The 23,160-nt window shown below is 51.7% G+C and overlaps 1 protein-coding gene across 1 annotated transcript in view; it reads right to left on the bottom strand.

Moving 5' to 3' along the window:
* The window catches only part of FAM83F (family with sequence similarity 83 member F), a 35,022-nt gene extending 21,159 nt beyond the window's left edge, over window positions 1-13,863 (bottom strand). The window contains exon 1 of the mRNA XM_016939211.4: window positions 13,288-13,863. Within this exon, the coding sequence (XP_016794700.1) occupies window positions 13,288-13,776 (489 nt within the window). The 5' untranslated portion in view covers window positions 13,777-13,863. The remainder of the gene's footprint in view (window positions 1-13,287) is intronic.
* Window positions 13,864-23,160: the final 9,297 nt, after the last annotated feature.

The raw sequence follows: 23,160 nt of genomic DNA, 5'->3' as shown, positions 1-23,160 counted from the left end.
AATGCATTTTGACAGCAGCCTCCGTCTTCCACCCCCATTCAGGTCACTTGAATGCACGAGGGGGACGTCCCACTTTGAGTGAAGGCTGCTGCGTGCAGGATAATATATGGTCTGGAAGCAGAAGGTCACACGGGTTGTTTGGCTTGGAGTGAGTCATCTACTGGGTCTCAGTTACCTCATTTTAGAGTGGGGAGGTGATGCCTTTACAGGGCTGTTCTGAGCTTTAAATGAGATGCTGCAACAGCGCGGTACTTGTCCTGCTGTGAGCGATGGGTAAATGCAGGTGCCCTCTTCTCTCCTCAGTGATGGAGCCCAGAACAAAGGGGCCACCACTTCAGGAGACGGGGCGAGAAAGAAGGAGACAGCCCGTGGGGGGCCCGCTGAGCTCCCGAGGAGCCAGGCAGCCCGCGCCTCCCGCGGCACAGACATCAAGGTGGGGATGTCGTTCCTCTGCTCAATGCCGGGCCCAGCAGGCCCTGCCAATGGTGCTGATTAAAGCTCAGGGAACACGACACTTCCAGAAAGGGCAAACCTTGAACTAATTGAGGGGAAGGGCAGCCCAATTAAGGAAGAACCCACATGGTGAACCGTTCACCCAGCCATACCAGGTGTCTACACCCATATGCTGAATGTCGCAACGCACGGCTAAGAAAACCGCTGCCAGAGTAAAGTATCTCAAGGCAGGCTGCGGGGAACCAGTGCAACTTCTAACTGGCACAGCTGCCACCAGAGCACAGAAAGGTGCTCTGTGGAGACGATGCATCCAGGAGAGGGTGTCGTAAGTACTCTGGGTACACTGCAAAGACTGTCACCAAGACTGCAACAGACCCCATCTGAATTATCACCAATGTTTATGCCAGTAGAGTGGGAACCACTAAACAACAAACTTTCTCTTAAGTTCCCCATGTACATACCCTGGGGAGAGAGGAGGAGAGGAGGAGGACAGGAGGAAGAGAGGAGAGGAAACAAGGAGGAGAGGAGAGGAAACGAGGAGGAGAGGAAACGAGGAGGAGAGAAGAGGAGAGGAGAGGAGGAGGAGAGGAGAGGAGGAGGAGAGGAGAGGAGGAGGAGAGGAGGAGGAGAGGAGAGGAGGAGGAGAGGAGAGGAGGAGGAGAGGAGAGGAGGAGGAGAGGAAGAAGAGAGAAGGAGGAGGAGAAGAGGAGGAGGAAGAGGAGAGGAGGAGAAGAACAGGAAGAGGAGAGGAGAGGAGGAGAGGAAGAAGAAAGGGAGAGGAGGAGAAGAGGAAGAGGAGAGGAGGAGAAGAACAGGAAGAGGAGAGGAGAGGAGGAGAGGAAGAAGAAAGGGAGAGGAGGAGAAGAGGAAGAAGAGAGGAGAGGAGGAGGAGAGGAGGAGGAGAGGAGGAGGAGAGGAGGAAGAGAGGAGGAAGAGAGGAGGAGGCAAGCAGGAGGAGGAGAGGAGGAGAGGAGGAGGAGAGGAGGAGGAGAGGAGAGGAGGAGAGGAGAGGAGGAGAGGAGAGGAGGGGAGGAGAGGAGAGGAGGAGAGGAGAGGAGGGGAGGAGAGGAGAGGAGGAGAGGAGAGGAGGAGGAGAGGAGGAGGAGAGGAGGAGGAAAGGAGGAGGAGAGGAGGAGGGGAGGAGAGGAGAGGAGGCTGCACGGCTGCCCGCAGGAGGGGCTCCTGCTGCAAGACCCCCACAGAACACCCCTTTAACTTCCTCCATCCCTGGCCTCTAGATTCACATCGATCCAACAGTAGGGAAGTGTACTGCAGTGGGGAAAGTGCCACAGATTCCACGCTGGCTGTGAGGCCTTGTGCAAGTTACTTAACCCTCTGAATTCCACCTGTAAAATGAGGCTACTTCATGGTTCTATGAAGATGAAAAGAAATGTGATCAAGCCTAGATAAAATCTTGCCTGGTGCCTGCCCCAGCTGGCTGAGCTCTGCCCTTCCTCTGGGACAGGGCCTGACACACAGTAGGTGCTCAGGGTCACCGTGCAGCAATGCTAGTTCACGCTGCCCTGACTGTTCCCCTCTTGGCAGACGGACCCCATCACACAACCCAAGTGCCCTGTTTCCCTGCCCAAACACTCAGCGGCTCCGGACTGCCTACAGTCAAGTCCAAGGCCCTCAGCTTGGCTGCAGACCCTTCATGTGCTTCCAACCCAAAGAGGCATTTATCCACTTTCTCCCCAGATAATCAGCTCATACCCCACAAGATTATTTGACGTTCTCCAAACTCACCCAGCAGGCCCCGGCTTGTGCCTTAACTCACACGGTCACTCTCTAAGCCTGTAGTGATGGGAATGCTCTTTGTTGAGGTCCTTGTTTCACTCTTCCCAGGGCTGTCCCAGGATTGTCCTCTGTCCTCAGTCCCCCGTGTAGTGTGTGCCTTCCCTAGGACACATGTCTGCCCAGGGCTGTGTCTGTCTAGGCACATGAGGGTGTCTCCCCATCTATCCAGGAGGGGTGGGGGACAGAGCCCTGCCATCGATCTAAACAGAATGCCTCCACATAGGGGGCTTCCCTTGGGGAGCTGAGATGTGGCTTGGGCCTGAGTCCTGGTCCATCAAGAGGGCAGAGCCAAATCCAGAGCTGCAATAGCATCTTTTTTTTTTTTTTTTTTTTTTTTTTGAGATGTCATCTCACTCTGTTGCCCAGGCTGGAGTGCAATGGTGCAATCTCTGCTTACTACAACCTCTGCCTCCCGGGCTCAAGCAATTTTCCTGCCCCAGCCTCCCGAGTAGCTGGGATTACAGGAGTATGCCACCACACCTGAGTAATTTTTATATTTTCAGTAGAGACGGGGCTTCGCCATGTTGGCCAGGCTGGTTTCAAACTCCTGACCTCAAATGATCTGCCCGCCTTGGCCTCCCACAGTGCTGGCATTACAGGTGTGAGCCACCGCGCCCGGCTACAACAGGGTCTTGTTCCCCACTTGGAGGCGAGGCTGCCCCCACCCCAGCAGCAGAGCATCTGTGCTTCGTCCGCTGGGGCTTCCCGGCTATCTGTGGCCGCGTTCCATTGTCTTGGACTCACTAATTAGACATCATAAAACACTGGGCTCCCTCCCTACACTGGCAGCAGCGGAGCCCAATTCCACCCAGCCAGGCCGCTTCCTCTCCCAGAGCCCTCTACCTCAGTGTGGGGCTCTGATTCTGACCCTGCAGGTCAGGTCTCCCTGCTGCGCCCCCTGGGGCTCACTCCCTGTCGAGCTGATCCAGTGAGGCCATCACTTTCGACAAGGTTGAATGAAGGAGGGTGTATGTACAAAGGAGACCCAGGCTGGCTCTCCAGAGGAGGAAGACAGATGGCACCCATGTGAGCAAGGCCAGCTAATTCAGCTGTGAAGAACCACGTGTTGTGACCTGCCAGGGAGTAGGCAGAGCAATTCTTTGTAAGATCCTAGGCCAGCTTTTCCCTGCCCCACGGCAAGCTTCTGGGATGACTTTCCCGGCACTAAGTTGGTGTTAATTAGTGAAAATTATCTAATGCAAGCTCATTTTAACATTAGCTTAAAGCCAAACATAATTAGAAAGATAAATCAGTGGCTAAAAAAAAATCCAAAGAAGATACACAAGCGATTTTTAGGATCATCTGCTGGTTGGCGTTACTAGCCTTGAGCTCTCAAGTACATGGACAGAGCGAGGCAGGGCTCAAGAAATATCTGTCGAGGTATTTCTTGATTGATCTATCAGGGTAAGACAAATGGAGTTGGCAGTTTGCCTGGGAGGTGCTGAGACGCAGCAAGGATAACTCTGTGGCTATTGCCAGATGATGTTACCTGGGAGGGCTTCCCTAGGGAGGCAAGTTGAGAGTGCAGGGAGGGATATGATTGAAAGTGATCAGGAGGGCATTCAAGTGATGGGAACAGTGTGAGTCCACGTGTCCTGGGCCTCCAGTTTTGTACACAGCCTGCCCCGCCCTTCCACAACTGGCTGATTCAGCCATCAATTCCCAGGAAGCCGCTGTTCACCTGGAGCTCAGTACAGGTGCACAAGCCTGAGAATCGACGCATCTCAGTTCCCATCTAGCGTCCTATTTACTGGTGGTGTGACCTTATCCTCTCTGAACCTCAGTTTCCTCATCCGTAAAATGAAAAGCTGCTAGATTGTTGTAAAAAAATTAAATGGAATAGGCTAGGCGCAGTGGCTCACGCCTGTAATCCCAGCACTTTAGAAGGTCGAAGAGGGTGGATCACTTGAGGTCAGGAGTTTTGAGACCAGCCTGGCCAACACGGTGAAACCCCATCTCTACTAAAAATAAAAAATTAGTTGGGTGCGGTGGCTCACACCTGTAATCCCAGCACTTTGGGAGGCCGAGATGGGTGGATCACCTGAAGTCAGGAGTTCAAGGCCAGCCTGGGCAACATGGCAAAACCACGTCTCTACTAAAAATACAAAAATTAGCCAGGTGTGGTGGCACATGCCTGTAGTCCCAGCTACTTGGGAGGCTGAGGCGGAAGAATCGCTTGAACCCAGGAGGCAGAGGCTGCAGTGAGCCGAGATAAGAGTCACTGCACTCCAGCCTGGGTGACAGAGCAAGACTCCCTCTCAGAAAATAAAATAAAATAAAATAAAATAAAATAAAATTCTAAAAGGGCTGGCATTTGCCTAGCATTTATATGCCCAATAAGTAATAGCTATCAATATCCCCACCCCTACCACTGTGCTGTAATTTAGTTTCTTTTTGTCACCCCCCCATTAGACTTAAGGCAGAATTCTCACCGTACTCCTCGGTAAATTTCTGGTTCCTGGCACATAGTTGGGTCTCAGTGAAACATGGTGAGTGAATGAGCAAATGCAGGGAATCTCCAGGCCGTCTGGGAGCCCTCCCAGGCGGGTGAGTTAGGGAAACTCATAGTCTGTCCTCAATGGCCCACTGAAAGGTAGAGAGTTCTGGGTCCCACCTCCGCACCCCCATCTCCTGACTCACTGCTGAAAAATAAATAAATAAATAAAATAACACTTATCCGGAGCCTCCCACATGCCTTGCCAGGACTGCAAGGAGCCCAGCAGAATGATGACCGGCGTGCAAGCTGTGCCCCGGCATGCATATGTTTCCAGATTATTGGAAACCTGGGCCAGAGAGACTAATAATTAGAAAAGCCATAGGCTCTCTTCCAGGGCTAAGATTATGGGATCATTAGCAAGTCCACAGACTCTGATTTCAGAGAATGAACAAGGAAAGTGGGAAGGGCAGCAGCTCCAGCTGAGGCCGGCTGGTCATGGCACCTGGCATGGTGTGTGGGGGTGGGGGCAGGCAGAGATAGCTAGAATGACTCAGCCTGGGGGGTGGCTCAGGACAGCCCCAGGAGCAGGGGCAGGTGGTCAGCTAGGACGCAGCCCTGGGCTCGTTTGTTCTCTGCCCTGCTCCCCACCTCCCCCAGCTTGGATTGGAAGCTTGTCCCCAAACAGGCTCTGCTTTGCACGCTCTAAGAAAAGGGAGGCAGATCTGGCCACCAGCCAAGGTGAGGCAGCATCCCTGGGGGTGAGAAGATGGGGGGACTGACAGTTGCTGGGCTAGGATTCACTTCAAGGTCTCAGCCTGTCAGGGAGGGGCGTAAGTCCCAGGGGGCCAGAAAGTGGCCATAAAGAGGACAATCTAGGTCTCTGGAGAAACTACCTGTACCCAGTTTCCCTGTGTTACCTGCCTCAATGTCACTAGGCAGGAGGAACCCTCTTCCCCAGCCTTGGCACAGAGTGGACCAGCTGGCAGTTGTGTACTTGTCTGTCTCTAGAACTGGCCCAAGAGCCTCCCAGGGCCTGGCTGGCGACATACAGACTTTGAATGTTTCTGCAAGTTTTAGAGGAAGAGATGGCCCCAGAGGACAATTCCCAAGGGCAACTGCCGTGGATGGACACCACTTTGAGCTGAGACCTGGGTGGAATCTCCCCCAGCCTCTTCTGAGTTCTGCAACCTTATGCTTTCCTGGAGCCTCAGGGAAAATATCTCTTCCTTTGCAAGGTGCTGAGGGTTGGATTAACGAAACGAAATGGCACGCAGGGCACCGATCCCGTCACTCAACATTAGCCCTTCTTCAGAGAAATCCCTTTTACTGCACGCATCACTCACCTTTCTCAAAGTGCTTTCTCATAGCCTTGAACTAGGTTCTCAGAACAATTTGTGGAAATAAGCAAGAAGGCAAGAATTATCCCCATGTTAGAGATGCGGAAACAGAGGCCCAGCAAAGCTAAATGATGTACCCCACGTCACCCAGTGAGCTAGGAAAGAGATGGCCAGGGCAAAAATTACGATTCCCAGGCTCCAGGCTCCCAGCCGCATGGGCTCCCTCCACCCGCCAGTGGCCTGGACTTTTGGAGACCTCCACCCAACAGAACTGGCTTTGCTACCGTGAACCTTCAAGAGAAGGTCATGAAGTTTACTGAGGCCCCAACTTCTACTTTTGAACTTTCTGGGAAACACCCATCCTCAGAGGTTCAGGGACCCAAAGTATCGGATTTCAGAGGAGCCAACTCTCCCCTCCCTCTTCCCCAAAGAGGGAAACACAGCCCAAGGCAATGATTACATCAGGGTTAACCATCAGCAGCCCCACCCTCTTGTTCCAATGAAAGCTTTAGTTCTCCAGAACTAAAAGAACTTGGGGAGTCTTTCCAGGCTGCCCTGGGGCTCTCTAGGCTGGGCCTGTGCAGCAGTCTGGCCCTTCAGGATGACCGTGTGTGGGGAACATCCTCAGGGGACCCCCGCTTTAGGAACAAGGAAGCCTCTGCACCTTCCTGCTTTATCCCTCTCTGCCCATGTCAGATCCCAGCATAGATCCTGGGCTGAGGATTCCAACGCCACAGCCTCCCGAAGGCAGCTCGGAGGCCGGCAGAAAGCTGCCCTTACCAGCCACGGCCCACCACCACCAAATCAAGGCCAACAGATCAATGCAGTGAGCGGGTGGGAGGGCTGTGGACAGCCACTCCTGTCTCGCTCAAAGGTGGAAACAGGAAACACACCGGCACAGGGTCTTTGGCCCTCCCAATTCCCCTACCTCTAGTCTCCTGGGTGGGGCTCCCTAACTTCTGGGAAGAAAATTTGGCCACCCTTCCCTCCCCTGCTCTGCAAAAAGGCAGAGATGACAGCAGTTACTTTCTAAAATAATGAACATTTGTATGATACTTTCCAGTATCCTCAGTTTTCACACATGGTTTCTCCCTTGTTTTTCTTATCTTTTTGGTTTTTTGTTTTGTTTTTTATTTATTTATTTTGAGATAGAGTTTCACTCTGGCACCCAGGCTGGAGTGCAGTGGCGAAATCTCTGCTCACCGCAACCTCCACCTCCCATGATCAAGCAATCCTCCTACCTACCCAGCTCAGCCTCCAGAGTAGTTGGGACTACAGGTAGACACCACCACATCTGGCTAATTTTTGTACTTTTTGTAAAGATGGGGATTTGCCATGTTGCCCAGGCTGGTCTCAAATTCGTCAGCTCAAGCGATCTGCCCACCTCGGCCTCCCAAAGTGCTGGGGACGTGAGCCGCCATGCCCCACCCTCCCTTGTTTTTCAAAGCCATCCAGGAAGCTCAGTATTATCTTCCCCATTTTATCAGCCAGGAGCTTTAGAGAGGGAGGTGATTTGCTCAAGGGAACACAGTGAGTAAGTGGTCAGATGAGGGCAGAAATCAAGACCTTTCAACTTCAGAGTCTGTCTTCTGTTTTTGACATGAAGCTGGTCCATTGCTCAGAAATGCCAGCTCCTGGGATCATTGATCAAGCATAAAAGAGAGAGACTCAGAACCCAATAGCCAATTCGTCCAGGGCTTACCAGGAATACCTGGACAGGCCGGGGCAAGATCCCAGAAAGGCTAAGAAGTGCTTATTCTCTGGAGCTGCAGCTGTGCCATTATCCACCAGCCTTAATGCAGCAAGGACTCTGGAACTGCCCAGTGCCTCTGAAACAAAGCTCATGTGGCATGGCCACTTGCAGAAGGGTGGAACGATTAGGAGTGCATGGGGCCTGTGGGTCCCTGGGCTGCCTGAGAGGCCTCTTCTTGCTCTGTGAATTTAAATCAGGCTTTTAAAAGGCAGCTTAGGAGCTTCTAGATAAAGTCAATTGTCCCCCTTAGATGGAAGGGGAGGAGGATAATGGGAGGAAAGAGGGAGGCAGGAAGGTATTAGGAGCAAGTCAAGAATTGGGACCGGCTCTCAAACAAGGTGGTGAGGTGACTAATGAATGTATTGCTTGACTTTCAGAATTCAAAAACCAGTAACATTTTTAAAAATTACATACTTTTTAAACTAGGGTTTTTTGGGGCATCTGCTTCATTGCAGCATCTCAATGTCCAGCAAAGTGCCTGGTATGGAGAAGGCGCTTGGTACTGTTTGCCAGTGTAGCTGAATGAGGGAAATGTCATTTGCAGTTAATGGGGAAAGACAGTAGGCTCCACTCAGGGGCCAGGCCCACCATATGCAAAGCTGAGTCTTTTGTGGAGTTGAGCTGATGACTCCAAGACTTTGCCATGCCCGGGGGCATCTGTATCCCAGCTGTTCACCATATCCTCCTCCCACCAGCTGCCCAGACCTCAAACCAAGGCTGCTAACCTCAGCCAGCCATGCCTCCTGCTCTGGAGCCTTTCCCTAAATCCCCTGATGCACCTCCCTCCCTGCACCCCTTATCCCCAATTTAGAGCATTCTTCTCTCTGCTGCCAGCCAGCTTGTTACGATGTAGATTAAAGGAGTTCCCCAGGGAATGTGCAATTCCATGGGGACATCTCCAGACACCTGCTTCCCCAGAGGGACAGGCGGCCAATAGAAGACAGTTTTCAATTCTATAAACAGATAATTAATCACCTGTGACAGTCAGAGCACTGTTCGGGTACCGGAAAGGAAACTGAGAGAGTAAGCCAGTCTCTCTTTTCCAAAGTTCCCAATCCAGGAGGGTCAAATGCACTCTCCCAAAGCAAACTGTGTGGACCTTCTGGATTGAAAATTAAATTGACAAAATGCCAAGGCAGAGGTGGCTTCTTAGCGAGGCCTTGAAGGAAAAGGGACAAACCCATCGACAGGCAGAGGTGGGTTAGGGACCAGCCTGGCTGGTTACCCTCCTTCCTCAACCATTCAGGCAGGCCTTTTCCACTAACTACAACAGGAATAAAAATAGAAGCAGCTCCTAGTTAGTCATGGTTACCTACTCCAGCAGCCTCCCTCTCCTAGGTTGTGTTTACAATCCACATGGGGTCACTGGCGTCACTGGTAATCCCAACCAAGGACCTGGGGATGTTGTGTAACCTCCTTGTCCTGGTATGAAGATAAGTCATTTCACCCTTTTGGAGCTCAGAGGGAGCCTCTGTGTAATGAAGACAAGACCCTGCCTTACGCAGCTATTGAGGTGCCAAGGAGATTGGACAGTTTGTGATAAACCAAGATGAGCTGGTTAGCTGGGTCAATGGTGCATTTGGGTGTGAGCCAGGAATGCAGGGGTCAAGGGTCAATCTTTGAGAAGCGGATGTGGTAAACTTGCCTCTGTTCCCAAAGCACAAGGCAACGTTCTCTAAATCCGCCCAGCAGCCTCAAAATTGGATGCCGCTGGTCACAAGGGAGCCTGGGCGCAAGATGGGCGGACAGCTTCGTGCCATCTCAGCTTCCTGCTGTGTTCAGACATGCCTGTAGACAGGTCCTCGGCATCAAAGGGCCTTCCCTAACCTGGTTTAGGGGCTGGGCTAGTGCCCCTCCCGCCACGCCCTCTGTCCAGCACTCCTCAGACTGTATTAGATGATGGATCAGCAGAAGATTAGGCTATTTAAAAGCAGAGGTGTGTTTTAGGTATCTGCTTTCCACTAAAGTATGCTTGGCACATGCAGTAAACCTCTAAATATTTGTCCAGTGGCCAAACGGATGCACAATCCTTCCAAGTTGCCAGCCCATCCAGATTGGTCCCCTTACTCTGGCTTTGCAAATAAGAACCAAGAGTTTCCCAGTCTACACATGGTCTTGCTGTGAGTCCACTCCGGGGCAGTTACGATGACCTGAGCAGCCCATGCATCAGCAACTTCCCCTGGTCTTCTTTGTTAGCGTAGCATAGGTCAGGAGATCATTTTTGGGTCCCTAAAGACGCCCTTTCTGCCTGTAATTTAAGTAGACAAAGTCCCTCATTCAGAGGCACCCAGGTAAGCAGATGACTCAAAAGGAAACAAAACAAAACAAAACAAAAACAGCAGGAAAAAACCCCGTCCTACAAGTAAACAGCTGAATGGCGATTTGGGAAGGGCTTTCTGACATTTGCAGAGGCCCAGGGTACAGGCCGCTCAGCCAGACCTCCTCAAAGGCCCTCCTACCAGTCCACAAGGCCCCTGCTGGGCTGTTTCCTCACTGGTCCCCATCCTCAGCCCCTCCCCCCTCACCCCCCATTCATGTTCTCCTAATTTGGTTCCTTTCTCCATATCCCTGAGTACCAGGTATAGAATCACCCGCTGGCCTGTGACTGTAGGCACGGCAGCCACGGGCAACTCCTTCTGAACCTTACTTTCCTGTCTGTGATTCAGGAATCAAAATGATAACACCTTACAGGGTTATTCTGAGGATTAAATGAAATAAAATGCAAAACTCTGGCACACAGTTGGATGTGTGCATGTCCTGCTGCCTCCCCTCGGCAGTTCCCCCGTGTCCCTGCACATAAACCAACTCAGTCTGCCCCACCTGGCCTCACAGCAGCCAGACTCTCACTGGAAACAAAGGAAACTCCCTCCCTCAGGGCGAAAGGGGAGGAGGAAGGATCTAAGTTAATGGCCAGGGAAGGCTGCCTGCTAGCTGGACAGGCTGGCGTGGGGGTGGGGGACAGGCAGTGGTCAGAAGGTGCAGTCCCTAGAGCAGAAGCTGGGTTTTTCTAGAACCAAGTGACCTCTGCCCACGTGACCTCTGGGCAAGTCTCTTTCCTTCTCTGTGCCTCAGTTTCCTCACCTGTAAAACAGAGTCAATCTCTCTGTCCCAACTTCTTCACAGGGTCTTCGGGAAGAAGAGGCTGTGCAGACAGGCAGGACAGTGATTAAGGGTGGGGACCCGGAGGTCCTGATACTTGGGTGGGCACAGACAGTGTCCAACACTGTTGCTTCCTTGGGCGTGGCTGCCTGCCTTGGGCCCAGTTTTAGGGTCCCCAAACCAGGTCCCCACACAGTACTCACCTCCCCCCACGACAGCTCTTTTTACCTGCCAATCAAACCTCCTTGCTTTTTCGAAGCAAAAAGCTCTCTTACTGAAACAGTGCCCATTCCAGTTGACCCTCTCCCTTTCCAATTCTGCAACTCACCTCCCTCAGGAAGCCTTCCCAGATTAGGCACATTCAGCCTTAAAAACTCTTTTCTTTCCAGCAGAGCCCTAGCATTTGTTAAGCTCTTGGAGGGCAAAGCCACACCGTGTATCTTCTTCATGGCTAGGTAGTGCCTGGCACACAGTCAGCCCTCAGGAAACCACTGGTTAAACCTGTACTTATTGGATGGGTTCACAATTGTTAAAAGTTTCTGTTGTTAAATATTTAAAGAGTCAAAAATACCTCACTATGCAGGAAATAGTCCTGTCATCCCACATGGGACTAGATGCCTCAGTGGCCAGAAGTCCAGTCTCCCCCTTCTTGTAACAGGGGTACACCACCTGCACTCCAGGTTGTGACCAGGCTAGCTTCATTCAAACCCCTTGCTTAAATGGACTGCACCATTATTTCAGACACTGGGGCAGTGTAGCACAGTGGTTAAGAGCAAGGGCTTTGGAGTTTGGGTCCTGGCTCAGCCACTTACTAGCTATGGAACCTCTGGCAAGAAACTTCTGAATCCTGATGTCTTTTTCTCCAAAAATAAGGAAAACACATATTCACCCGGTTGTTGTGAAAAGCTAATGAGAAAATGCAGGTGAGTCATTAACACACTGGATGGCACATACTAAATGCTAAATAAATAGAGGCTTTGTTAGTATGACATCACGAGACTTGACCCCTAACCCCAGCTGCAGCCTGTATTGCCGCCTACATCCTTTTTCCCTCTTCTGTGTCCAATCTTGCCTTTTTCTTCTGCAGAACACAATATACAAAGAAAACTCAGTCAGACAGGGAGGAATTATAGAGAGGGAGGGTAGAAATGTGCGCAGTGGAAAGTTAACCCTTCCTTCTGGTAGCCAATGTAGCCAACTATCTAGATCACCCCAACTACCTAGATCACCCCTTCCAGGAAGATGAGCCTGAGCACTGGTCTTTCTAGCTCTATTTTCCCTCCTCAGGCCTCTTCAGCCTCGAGGGGAACCAGGACTCCAATCTCACTCACTGAGTGGAATTCGAGTGGTGAACCCAAGCCACTCCTGTTGTATTATTCTGAATTGGGCACCAAAAGCTGCTGCTGTTTCTTAACAAATCTCAGTGTAGGGCAGCCAGGGTTAGCAAATAAAAGTACAAAACGTTCCCATTCTATTTGAATTTCAGATACACAACGAAGAATTTTTCAGTATCAGTACGTCTCATGTCATGTTTGGGATAAACTGATACTAAAAAGTTATGTGTTGTTTATTGAAAGTTCAAATGTAGTGGGGCATCCTATATTTGATCTGGAAGCTGCCCAGGACTCCTACCCAAAGGCATAAAGATTAAAGACTTCCACCTGTTCCACAGTGGACTGGCCTCACCAGCCACCCTGGAAACAGCCCCTCCTTCCAACTCTCAAGCAGGACACATATGCTAAGTAGGAGCCCTTTCCTGAGCTGCCGAGTCAGGTGACCTGCTGTGCCAAGGCGCCCAGCACAGGGCCAGGCACACAGTAGGTGCTCAATATACCCCGTCCCCCATTCATTCCAGGCAGCTGGGGCCTAGTACCCGGCCCAGGAGAGGCTGTGACTGTGAGGGCGCCAGCTCAGCTTTGACTATGGGAGGAGAGGGGTGGTCCAAAGAGCAGCATGGCAGAGGTGGGACCGGGAAGGTCACCGCCACCCACTCCCTGAAGTTGTTTTGACGATCACATGAGAAAGCGGCTCGGGATATGTTCTGGGCAGCACGTAGGTTATCATCAAGACCTTTGAGTGGTGCATTTTAACCACAGGGCCTCGGCCCCCAGTCTTCCCTGGGGAGGAAGACTGGACAGGGAAGTTTCAGAAGTACAGAGCAGAGCCAGTGCCTCTGAACGCTGGAATACCGACGGCTGACATCTGTCCAGCACCTTGTAATTTGCCAAACACGTTCCCAGCCATTCGCTCTACAGGCCTCACTGCAGCCCCACGAAGTAGGGGCGGGTTGGGGCCCATTTTCCAGAGGGTGCTCAGGGCGGCCTGCCCCGGGCCCTGCCTGGGAGGTGGGGCCCGGTCCAGGGGACTGGGGCCGAGGTCCCAGCGGTGTGGGGGCGAAGGCGGGGGCCTACCTTCTGGGCCTGTTGGATCATCTGCCTGACCACCTGCTTGAGGTGCGGCGCCTTCTCGTCCTTGGGCGGGTGGGTGAAGAGCGTGACCCGGCTCACGCCGCGGTAGAAACCAGTGTCCGTCCAGCCCAGGTCCAGAGGAGGCACCTCGGTGTCGGAACGGTCGGGCCAGTAGGCCAGGGACTCGCCGGACTCAGCCGGCGCCGGCGCGGGGGCCTTGGCCTTGGCCTTGCTCTTGCCCCGGGCGTTGGCGGCGGGGACGGCGTCCTCGTAGGGGCTCCAGGCGGCCCGCAGGGCCTGGCGCTCCGGGCTGGAGAGGAAGTCCCGCAGCTGCTCCTCCTTGAGCCGCTCGCGGTAGGCCTGCTCGCCGCCGCCCAGCAGCGCCTCCAGCGCGGCCCGCCGCCGCTCGCAGTAGTAGAAGGCGGCCTGCGCCTCGGTCACCTTCTCGTTCACGTGCGCCTCGTCCAGGCAGTTCAGCTGGGACTCGGCCATGGCGCCCCAGCTCCGGCCCCGCCGCGGTCCGAGGTCCCACAGCCGCACCTGGAGCCGCCGAGGGGCGGGGCGCCTCACCTGGCCGCGAGCTCTGCCCCGGCCCGTCCCGCCCCGCCCCGCCGTCGGGGAGCGGCCAATCCGCGCGGGCGTGGCCGTCGGGCGGGGAGGGGCCGCCGCCTCCGCCGGGCTCGCCGGGACCTCCGGGCGGCCTGGCGGACGCGGTCGGGCCCGGGCCTGCAGAGCCCACCAGCCGGGGCTGGAGTCCCTGAGGGGACGCCCCCAGGGGGCGGGGCCGTCGCAGACCCACGTGCGGGCTCCGGCCCCGACTCCTCCGCGGGGTAAAGGTTCGCTGTCCGGCCCTCGCTGCCATCCGCCCCCGCCGGCCGCGTCGCGGGTACGAGTTCATTTTCCGCGCACGTGGAGTCCGGAGCACGTGTTCTGGCCCAGTCGCCTCTGGGGCCGCCGAGCTGACCCCTTCCCCGTCGAGGGTCCGGTGTTGGTGGGGGAGCCTGCTGCAGGACGGGATTGTGACGGCTGAGGAGCGGGCAGTGGGTGTGCAAAAGCGAAATGCTAATGAGAGCTCGAGCTCCCCACCCTTGCGTCCCAGTTCTGAGATCAGAGCCCTTCTGGGCTGGGAGTCCAACACCTTCACTGTAAAACTTTCTTTTAAAAAATAGCTATCCAAACAGAAATGATGTAAAGAGCAGCAGTGGAATTCCCCCCGCCCCCACCTTAATTTGCAGTAGGGTGTGTGCTGTCCGTGTGTGTGTGTTTGGGCAAGACAGGCTGCCAGAGACATGATTACTATATTAGTGATTCAAAATATATGTTTGAGCTCAAGGAAGGAAACCGCACGTGCGTGCACACCACACACGCACACACACAGCAGCAGCAGCAGCAGCAGCGGTGGCAGCAGCTCTGCTGTTTCCCATCGGATTAAATACAATCGTCTTAGTCATTAACATATTATGTTGTTCATGCACTGCTCTACAATTTGATTCTCCACATTCAAAATATTTTCAGATCATAACAACTAAAGGTTCACATTTCTCTCATTTTATAGCGCAGCATCTCAGAGCTGGAAGGAGCTTTTCAAGCTCCTCCAACCCCCTCATTTTACAGTTGAAGAAATTGAGGCCTAGCAACGTGTGCGTTGCCCAGGTCTCCCGTGAAAGAGGCAGAGCACGGGGACTGCAAGGTTTCCTGTCTTGGAGGTCTTTCGCTGACATCACGGCCGCCTTTACCCTTTCTCCTTTTCTTGTGAAACGACAGGTTATTGGGGACCTGGTTTTCACCCCAGGGGATTTGAAAAGGTCACTTACCATTTCTAGGCCTTCCTTTCATGCTCTGGAAAAAATGAGAGTTAGATTTTCAAATGTCTGCACATTATTGTTATTAATATTTTTTTACAATAATCAGTTCTGGCATCCTGTGTCAGCCCAAAGATTGGGAGTGGTGAGCAGCGAGGTGTCTTCACTCCTGGTAATGCTCCACTCTTAAGTACATATAGACAGATTGTGTCCTTAGATGGGAGAGCACTTAGTTTATTACGACTTGACGCCCTACAAGATGCCAGACTCAATAGTCTGGAGACACACAGGAGCTCAGGGCAGTGGGAGAGACAGACAAACACAGAAGAGGATAGGAGTAATGAGAGTGGTTTCTTTGGGCTTTTTTTGTTTATTTTGTTTTGTTTTACTTTGTTTTGTTTGAGATGGAGTCTCACTCTGTCAACCAGGTTACAGTGCCGTGGTGCAATCTTGGCTCACTGCAACCTCTGCCCCCTGGGTTCAAGCGATTCTCCTGCCTCAGCCTCCGAGTAGTTTGGGTTACAGGAACCTGCCACCGTGCCCGGCTAATTTTTGTATTTTTAGTAGAGGCAGGGTTTCACCATTTGGCCAGGCTGGTCTTGAACTCTTGACCTTGTGATCCACTCGCCTTGGCCTCCCAAAGTGCTGGGATTACAGGCATGGCCCAAGAGTGTTTTAATAAACACAGTCAGAAATGCTTTGGGAGCAAATGGGCTCAACAAACATTTACTCAATGCCTACCATGTGCCTGGTACACAGTTTGCACCCAGTGTACATTTCTTAAAGAATTTGAGCCAAGAGAAAGGTATGTGGAGGGAGCTTATGGGAATATGAAGGAAGGAGCAATCTGCCCAGTGGGAACTGGGTAAGAAGGGCTTTGTCCAGCAAGAAGGGATTTCAAGTGGAGCCTAAAAGGAGGAGAATAATTCAAGGTGGAGAGAGGGAATGAAGACATTATAGGTGGAGGGACTTGAAACTGAGTTTAGTCAGAACATTATGCTGGCATTGGGCTTATGTGGACTCAGTCACTTCAAGATACCTTTCAGAGCCTTAGTCTCCTCATCTGCAAAATGGGATAATAATGCTTAACTCTCCTGACCTCCCACATTGGTGTAGGGATTAAACGAGAACACTTGTTTGACTTAATTAGTACTCGTGTATCCCTGGTAGAAAGTGGTTTACAATAGTGCTTCCAAAATTTTACTGTGCAGCCAGGGGGCTTGTTAAAATGTAGATTCTGATTCAGTAGGTCTGGGGTGAGGCCTGAGACTCTGCATTTCTAGCAAGCCCCCAGGTAATGCTAGGAGTGCTGGTCCACTGACCAAACTTTGCATGGCAAGGATATCAGAGATGGTAAATAACAGCGTGAACTTTCATATCACAGAGTCCTGGGAATGAATCCAGCTTTCCTAATATTAGCTGTGTGTCCCCAAGAAAGTTATTTTTATTTCCTGGGCCTTTGTCTTATCATCAGTGAAATATGGGCAATAAGTCCCACCTCAGCTGGGCGCAGTGATGGGCCAGTAGTCCTGGCTACATGGGAGGCTGAGGCAAGAGGATCCCTTAAGCCCAGGAGTTTGAGTTCAGCCTGGGCAACATAGTGAGACCCTGTCTCTTAAAAATGAAGTCCAACCTTACTAGGTTATTTGAGAAGGGAAACAAGTTAATGGATATAGACCACTTAGAAGAATGTCTGGCACAGGTAGCAGCCAGTAAAGGGCAGCTAGTGTTAAAGTATGGGAAGATGGGACTGGAAAGAGGGGGATATGGGGCCAAATTATGGATAATTCGACTTTAGGTCTATCCAGTGGTTAAAGGGCAGCCAGTGAAGGTTGTTGAGACTGATATGGTCATAAAAAAAGTAGCAATTACTATGTGCTAATTATTTTATGTACACTTTAAATGAACCCTGTAATCCTATTAGAAAAATTGTTAGCTGAGCTGAGTGGCTCACACCTGTAATCCCAGTGCTTACGGAGGCCAAGGTAGGAGGATCACTTGAGCCCAGGAGTTTGAGGCTGCAGTGAGCTATGATTGCACCATTGCACTCCAGTCTGGGCAACAGAAGAAAAGAGAAAAAATGTTATCCTCATTTCACAAGTGAGAAACCTGAAGCACAGAGAGGTTCAGTAGCTACTCTAGGTCACCCAGCCAGTAAGTAGAATAGGCAGAATTCAAACCCAGACCATCTGATTCCAGAGCCCGCCTACCTAACCATTCTGCTACACCGCCTCAGTCTGGAATGTTAGAAAGAGATATTAGAAAGAAAAAGTATCCCCCTTGTTTAATAATTAATCCAACCAACATTTGCTGAATGCGTAGCTCTGTGTTAAGGGTTAGAAACCATTTGTTTATTTACCAAAAACTCATGGAGTCTTACCAAGCGCAAGGCCCGTTTCCAAGTGCAGGCTCTGAGCAAAACCAAGTCCTTGCCCACCCGGAGCTCACATTGAAACAGAATGATTAAGGCATGGTTTTTGCTCTCAAAGACCACAAATATTATGTGATGTGATTTGCAGTTGGACAGAAGGTTAGAAGCAGAACAGAATATTTTAGTAACAGTTCACATTGGAAAAGGTCTTTCCTAGATCTAACTAATATGAAATATTGCGGTTGTTTTGTGATATTCACCTTTATGTACCAATGACTTACTTATTCAACCAACAGTTGGAGGCAGTTAATAGATAAGCAGTACTAGATAACACACTTGACTCTGATAATAACACAGATAGATAACACGCTTGCCTCTGAGAATAACACGGAGGAATCAGACATGATAGCTGGCTGCCCTGGTGACTCTCTTAGTTTAGCTGGGAGTCAAATTCTCACAGCAGTCTTTACAAGGCAGGTTGATAAGTGATACCGTGCCACTCACAGAGAGGTTGCAGGCTATGGAGGCCTTTTAATATACAATTATCTAATTTGACCCATCCCCCTTTCCCCAAATCTGTTGAAGTACTCCGTGAAACGGATTATTGTGAGGTGTCACAGATGAATAAGCTGAGGCTTCTGGAGGGGAGACATCCAGTTCAAGATGATCCACTGGCGACTGGAAATACTGGGATGCATTTCCACATAGCCTGATCCCCAGGCCTTCCACCCTCCGGCCCAGCAAAATACTCTGTGCAATGTGATTGAGATTTTTTTTTTTTTCTGAGACAGAGTTTCACTTTTGTGGCCCAGGCTGGAGTGCAGTGGTGCAATCTTGGCTCACTGCAACCTCCGCCTCCCTAGTTCAAGCAATTCTCCTGCCGTAGCCTCCCGAGTAGCTGGGACTATAGGCATGCACCACCATGCCTAGCTAATTTTTGTATTTTTAGTAGAGACAGGGTTTCACTATGTTGGCCAGGCTAGTCTCGAACTCTTGACCTCAGGTGGTCCGCCTGCCTCGGCCTCCCAAAGTGCCGGATTACAGGCCTGACCCACCGTTTCCGGCCGTGATTGAGATTTTTTTTTTTAAATCTCTTTTTAGAGAGTGGAAACTGATTTCTTTCAGGCACAGGCCCTATAGATTAAGCTAAGTAACTTCTTTTCCAGGGACACTCCATGAGGCCATGACACCCTAGGAAAGCCCCTGGTCCTCTCCCGGTCTCTCTGGTCCTGATTCTGGACTTTCCCTGAACTAGGTGGGGCCCGATCGTAGTTACATTTCCAACTTCGGAGGCCACCTTGCCCAAGGTGACTTCAGGCTTCCTGAGAACTCGCCCCTCCTCCAGCAATTCCCCGCAACCCTGCCTGGCTCCCTCCTCCTTCCTCCGGCAGACACCCTCCCCCAAAACCACCCAACTCCTGCCTGGGTACATGGCGGGAGGGATTCACCTTCCTCTCGCCCACCCGCCAGGCACTGAGGGCTGTGTGTTCACAAGATAAAGACATGACACCTTATAGTTAATATTAATTGTAGCTGTGTTCATCCCTGCACACTTCCCAGGCCCTCTTGTGTAATTTGAGTCCCAAAATAGCCCACTTCATGATATATTCTTAGTTGAGTTTTCCAGGGGTGACTTTTTTCCTCTGTAGCAATCTGTGTCATGAGCATCTCTACAAAACTTCGGGGGCTCTCTCTCTCATGCCTCTGTAAAATTCTTGGTTGGCCAGAGAGGGTGAGAGAGAGAATAAGGGGAAGGGGTTCCCCCAGGCCCACTGGGAGGAGAGGCAGAGATCCTAGGACTGAACGACTTAAGCAACCTTCCCGTCTGATCCACTCGACCGCTCCACAATACGCATACACCGAGGTCTCTCACCTGTGTCGGAACTCACCTACGGCTTTCATCTGTTCATTAAATGACTGTTTATGGAGCACTAATTATGTACCAGGCAAGTTCCTGCCCCCACAGACCTTCCAGACTCAGGAGCTTTGCTGCTTCTCCAGCCTTGGAGGTACAGAGGCTCCCAGTCCCCTGAAGACTCTGCCACTGCACTGTTTTCTCTGAATTGGTGATTCCTGTTTGTTGTTTGTTTGTTTGCCTCCCTGCCACTCCTTCTCATTCTCCTTCATCCATCTCTGAAATGCGGTGTTCCTCGGGACCCTGCCCTGACCTTCCCGCCTTTCACATCTCGCCCATCCGTGGGCAACCTCGCTTCCCTGTGCTTGGATGACTCTAGCTCAACTCCAGAACCCTCTCCTCAATCCATGCCAGTTCATCAGGCTGCCTGCTGGTCATCTCCACTCACACATCCCCCAGGCACCTCCAACACAACTTGTCCCAAATGGCACCTGTCAGCCCCTTCTCCTATGCCCCCCAGGCATGCCCCTCCTCCTGGGTTTACCATGTCCAAAACGACCCAGCCCTCCACTAGCCAGCCTCCATCTCACCAGCATGGGAAACAGGGGCTCATTTTGACTCTTTCCTTTCCCTTAGGCCACCAGACCAGAAGAGGCTTTCTCTGGGCTAGGGTGTGATGTGATGTGGGGTGACGTGGTGTGTTTCCGTCACTGCCCCTCCCTCCTTCCCTGCTGCCACTCCCCACTCCTCCCTTCCCGGACATCCTTGCAAGAGCCTTGCAAGAGCCTCCTAACTGGGCTCCCTAACCGGATTCTCCCCTTAGATCTCTTCTAAAAGGTAAACACCATTATGTCATTTCCCTGCACAAAACCCTGCCAAGGGTCCCTATCCCTGCAGGCTACAGCCCAAGCGCCTCGAGGCCTTTTAGGATTCAGACCTACTTTTCTTCCCCTCCCCAAGCTTCTGCTGCTACCACGTGTTTCTCCCCAGCCCACGGGAGACTCTTCTGGCTCCTCTTGTCTTTAGCCTGGTGGTCACTCCCTCTGTAGAGTCTCTCCTGGACCTCTAAGTCCGGGTGCAGGGACTTTCCTTGCTTCCCGCTAGACCTGTCTGAGCATCCAGGCTCTGTGTTCTCATGGTCTGTCTCCCCCAGCAGTTGTGAGTTCCTTGATGGCAGGACTGTCACATTCGTCAGGGTGTTCCCAGGCCTTAGGCCCTAACCCCTGGGCTTTCACCTGAGGTCACCCGCTTTTTTTTTTTTTTTTTTTTTTTGAGACAGAGTTTCGCTCTTGTCCCCCAGGCTGGAGTGCAGTGGCACTATCTCAGCTCACTGCAACCTCTGCCTCCCAGGTTCAAGCGAGTCTCCTGCCTCAGCCTCTTGAGTAGCTGGGATTACAGGCATGCCACCACGCCAGGCTAATTTTTGTATTTTTAGAAGAGATGGGGTTTCATCATATTGGTCAGGCTGGTCTCAAACTCCTGACCTCAGGTGATCTTCCCACCTCAGCCTCCCAAAGTGCTGGGATTACAGGCGTGAGCCACTGCACCCGCCTTTTTTTTTAAGACGGAGTCTTGCTCTGTCGCCAGGCTGAAGTGCAGTGGAGTGATCTTGGCTCACTTCTCGGATCTTCGCCTGCTGGGTTCAAGCGATTCTCCTGCCTCAGCCTCCCGAGTTGCTGGGATTACAGGCGCCCACCACCAAGCCCGGCTAATTTTTGTATTTTCAGTAGAGACGGGGTTTCACAATGTTGTCCAGGATGGTCTCAATCTCTTGACCTTGTGATTCGCCCACCTCGGCCTCTCAAAGTGCTGGGATTACAGGCCTGAGCCACCGCGTCCGGCCCCCTCACCCTCTTTATTGCAAACGGATTGGGAATTCTTTCTCAAAACTTAGTAGGGTTTCCTCTCTTCCCCTGCCGTAAATACCACAGGAACATAGAAATAAGAACCCAAATGCCAAAGACAACTTAATTGAACATGAGTCTTTTCAGCCATTCTGTTGCCCAGTGTGACTCTGTGTGTGTGTGTGTGTGTGTGTGTGTGACACAGAGAGAGAGAGAATGCATATGTGTGGTAGGGTGTACACAGTGGACCTTTTTTTCTTTTTAGAGACAGGATTTCGCTCTGTTGCCCAGGCTAGAGTGCAGTGACACAATCATAGCTCACTGCAACCTTGAACTCTTGGCCTCAAGTGATCTCACCTAAGCCTCCCGAGTAGCTGGGATTACAGGCTCCAGTCACCATGCCTGGCTCTGGTAGACATTTTTGATTATCTTTAAAGATGAAGAAGGATTTCGGCATCCATGTCCTCCCGGGAGGCATAGTCCAAAGGAGGCCTTTTCTCCAGCCAGTGCGGATGGAGGACCAGCATCAGGAAGAGAGAGGGTTTAATCCAAAGGCTGCCTAGGAAGAGGCCTAAGGGTTTGGCGCTTCTCCCCGCCTGAAGACTCTCCGCACAGGGGTTGTTTGTTAGAACTACCCCACTGTGTGTTCCTGATGTGCATTGATCCAGAGCAAGAGCTGGTCACTGGAGAGATGACCGTGGCAGATTAGCTTGAGTTCTACCCTCTGGTCTTTAATGTTTTTTTTTTTTTTTTTTTTTTTTCTTGAGACAGAGTTTCGCTCTTTCACACAGACTGGAGTAAAGCGGCATGATCTCGGCTCACTGCAACCTCCATCCCCCAGGTTTAAGTGATTCTCCTGTTTCAGCCTCCTGAGTAGCTGGGATTATAGGCACCTGCCACCACGCCTGGCTATTTTTTGCACTTTTAGTAGAGTTGGGGTTTCACCATATTGGTCAGGCTGGTATCGAACTCCTGACCTCAGGTGATCCACCTGCCTTGGTCTCCCAAAGTGCTTGAAGGGACAGGGGAGAATATTCTAGGTAGTAGCTGATGGTAGGGAAGCAGGAAAGTTATGTTCCAGCTCTAGAACAGACCTGGTACTGAGAGGGTTGAGTGGATGAAGAGTGAGTGAGTGACTGAGTAAACGTACTGCTCAAGGTAAATGCAGACGAAACCAACTGACTAGGTCATGGTTGTGTGTGTGTGTGTGTGTGTGTGTGTGTGTATGTACATGTGTGTATGTAAGTACATGTACATGTGTGTACCAGTGTGTAAATATGTACATATATGTGTATTTCAGGGATGGGAAAATGACAAGGAGCCAGAAATACAGGTTGTCTCACAGATGCTCTTGAGTGCTTGAATTCCAGGCTGAGTTTGCATTTTGTTTTCAGCTGGGAGCCATGGAAGGCTGGGAAACTGGGGAATGGCAGGATAAAAATGATGCTTGGGATGGATGCACCTGACCAAGAGCATGGGATGGACCTGAGGTAGGGAGAGCCCGCAGTGGGCTCCAGTGACATTTAGCGTTACAGAAAGAGGGCTGCTCAGGTTCTGAGACTAGGGAGGTTTCAGGAAGGAAGCCTCGGGGAGGCATGGGGTCTTTTCTTGCTTTCTCTAGGTAGCCACACAGGAACAGGGAGTCTTGGAGCAGAGGTTCCTGGCAGGCTGTGCAGGCAGTGCAGGGCTGCTTGTGTGAACAACTTCACCCACATGACAGAGGCAGAGTGCTTTTGAGTCAGACACACCTGACTCAAGGGAGTGCCTCCCCGCTTTATGGCTGGCAGCACCAGAAATATTTTTAGGCAAAGTTTAAAACAGCTCTGACCCCAACCAAGAGGCCTGGGCTGGAATTATTTCCTTAGTGTTTGTTCAGCCTTGTCCTTGGGGCCTGGAACCTGGACATTCCAGGGCACAGGACCTGAGTGCACTCACCCTTTTAGGGCAAGGCTGGCAGAGAGAGCACCCGTCAGAAGAAGGTTCAGCAAGGCTGCTTGCTCTAGG

This window comes from Pan troglodytes, chromosome 23 (genome assembly GCF_028858775.2).
Source record: "Pan troglodytes isolate AG18354 chromosome 23, NHGRI_mPanTro3-v2.0_pri, whole genome shotgun sequence".
In the NCBI taxonomy this organism is placed as follows: Eukaryota; Metazoa; Chordata; class Mammalia; order Primates; family Hominidae; genus Pan; species Pan troglodytes.
This window is presented reverse-complemented; position numbering and strand designations above follow the sequence as displayed.